This window comes from Palaemon carinicauda, chromosome 27 (assembly GCF_036898095.1).
Source record: "Palaemon carinicauda isolate YSFRI2023 chromosome 27, ASM3689809v2, whole genome shotgun sequence".
Taxonomy (NCBI): domain Eukaryota; kingdom Metazoa; phylum Arthropoda; class Malacostraca; order Decapoda; family Palaemonidae; genus Palaemon; species Palaemon carinicauda.
The window spans coordinates 34,678,924-34,680,102 of NC_090751.1; the positions used below are offsets into that span (position 1 = coordinate 34,678,924).

Sequence of the window (1,179 nt, forward strand, 5' to 3'; positions counted from 1 at the left end):
CTACTTAGTTCTTTATCTCCTCATCTCAGAGCACATTCCAAAATCCTAGTCCATACTGGGACATGATCCAGAACAGAAGGTTGGTCCTTCTTTAGTTTCTTTCATTACCAACTCTTATTGAAACAAGGTCTTCATACCATTCTAAATCTCGATCATCTGTCCAACATATTCTTGGCTATATTCTTTATCTACTCCTGTCATATCTATGCTTGTTATCGATCTTATTTCGTTCCTACCTCTGCTAATCTCTACTGTATATTATTTCAGATAAACCTCTGCTAATTCTCTATCTTATTTCAGATAAACCTCTGTTAATTCTCCATCTTGTTTCAGATCAACCTTTGCTAATTCTCTATCTTATTTTTGATAAACCTCTGCTAATTCTTGATCTTATATCAGATAAACCTCTGCTAATTCTCGATCTTATATCAGATAAACTGCTGCTAATTCTCGATCCTATATTAGATAAACTGCTGCTAATTCTCGATCCTATATCAGATAAACCTCTGCTAATTCTCGATATTATATCAGATAAACCTCTGTTAATTCGCGATCTTATATCAGATAAAAACCAGCTAATTCTCGATCTTATATCAGATAAACCTCTGCTAATTCTCGATCTTATATCAAATGAACCTCTGTTAATTCTCGATCTTATATCAGATAAACCTCTGCTAATTCTCGAGTTCATTTCAGATAAACTTCTACATATTGTCCATCGTGTTTCAGTCATACATATGCAAATTCTTGTTCTTATTTCAGCCTTACCTCTGCTAATTCTGGATGTTATTTCGGTCATACCTCTGTCAATTATCGATCATGTTTCAGCCATACATATCCCAATTCTTTATCGTATTTTGTTCCTACTTCTCCGAATTTTCGATCTTATTTCAGATAATATACATTTAATTTTCGGTATTGTATATGCCATACCTATATTAATTGTCAATCTCAACTCAATTACAAATTTTTTTTTATCTTATTACAGACATACATACGCTAATTCTCAATCCAATGTCAGACATAACGCTGATGATATTTCCCACATACAACTGATAATTCTGTTATATCAGACGTACCTCAGCAACGTATCTCAGTCTGTTAAATAGATTTTATTTTTAATGTTGTGATAAAAATAACGTACTTCCCGCACATATAATCTTTTTCGATGCTAGGCAA

At 32.8% G+C, this 1,179-nt stretch overlaps 1 protein-coding gene across 1 annotated transcript; it reads right to left on the bottom strand.

Moving 5' to 3' along the window:
* Positions 1-352: 352 nt before the first annotated feature.
* Positions 353-691, bottom strand: LOC137620873 (uncharacterized). The gene has a single exon (XM_068351318.1). It carries the CDS (start codon positions 689-691, stop codon positions 353-355), a length of 339 nt encoding a protein of 112 aa, XP_068207419.1.
* Between the last annotated feature and the right edge of the window lie 488 nt (positions 692-1,179).

What these genes read in the sequence shown, in the direction of transcription:
- LOC137620873 (XM_068351318.1), bottom strand. Translation starts at nt 691, where the DNA reads ATGAACTCGAGAATTAGCAGAGGTTTATCTGATATAAGATCGAGAATT.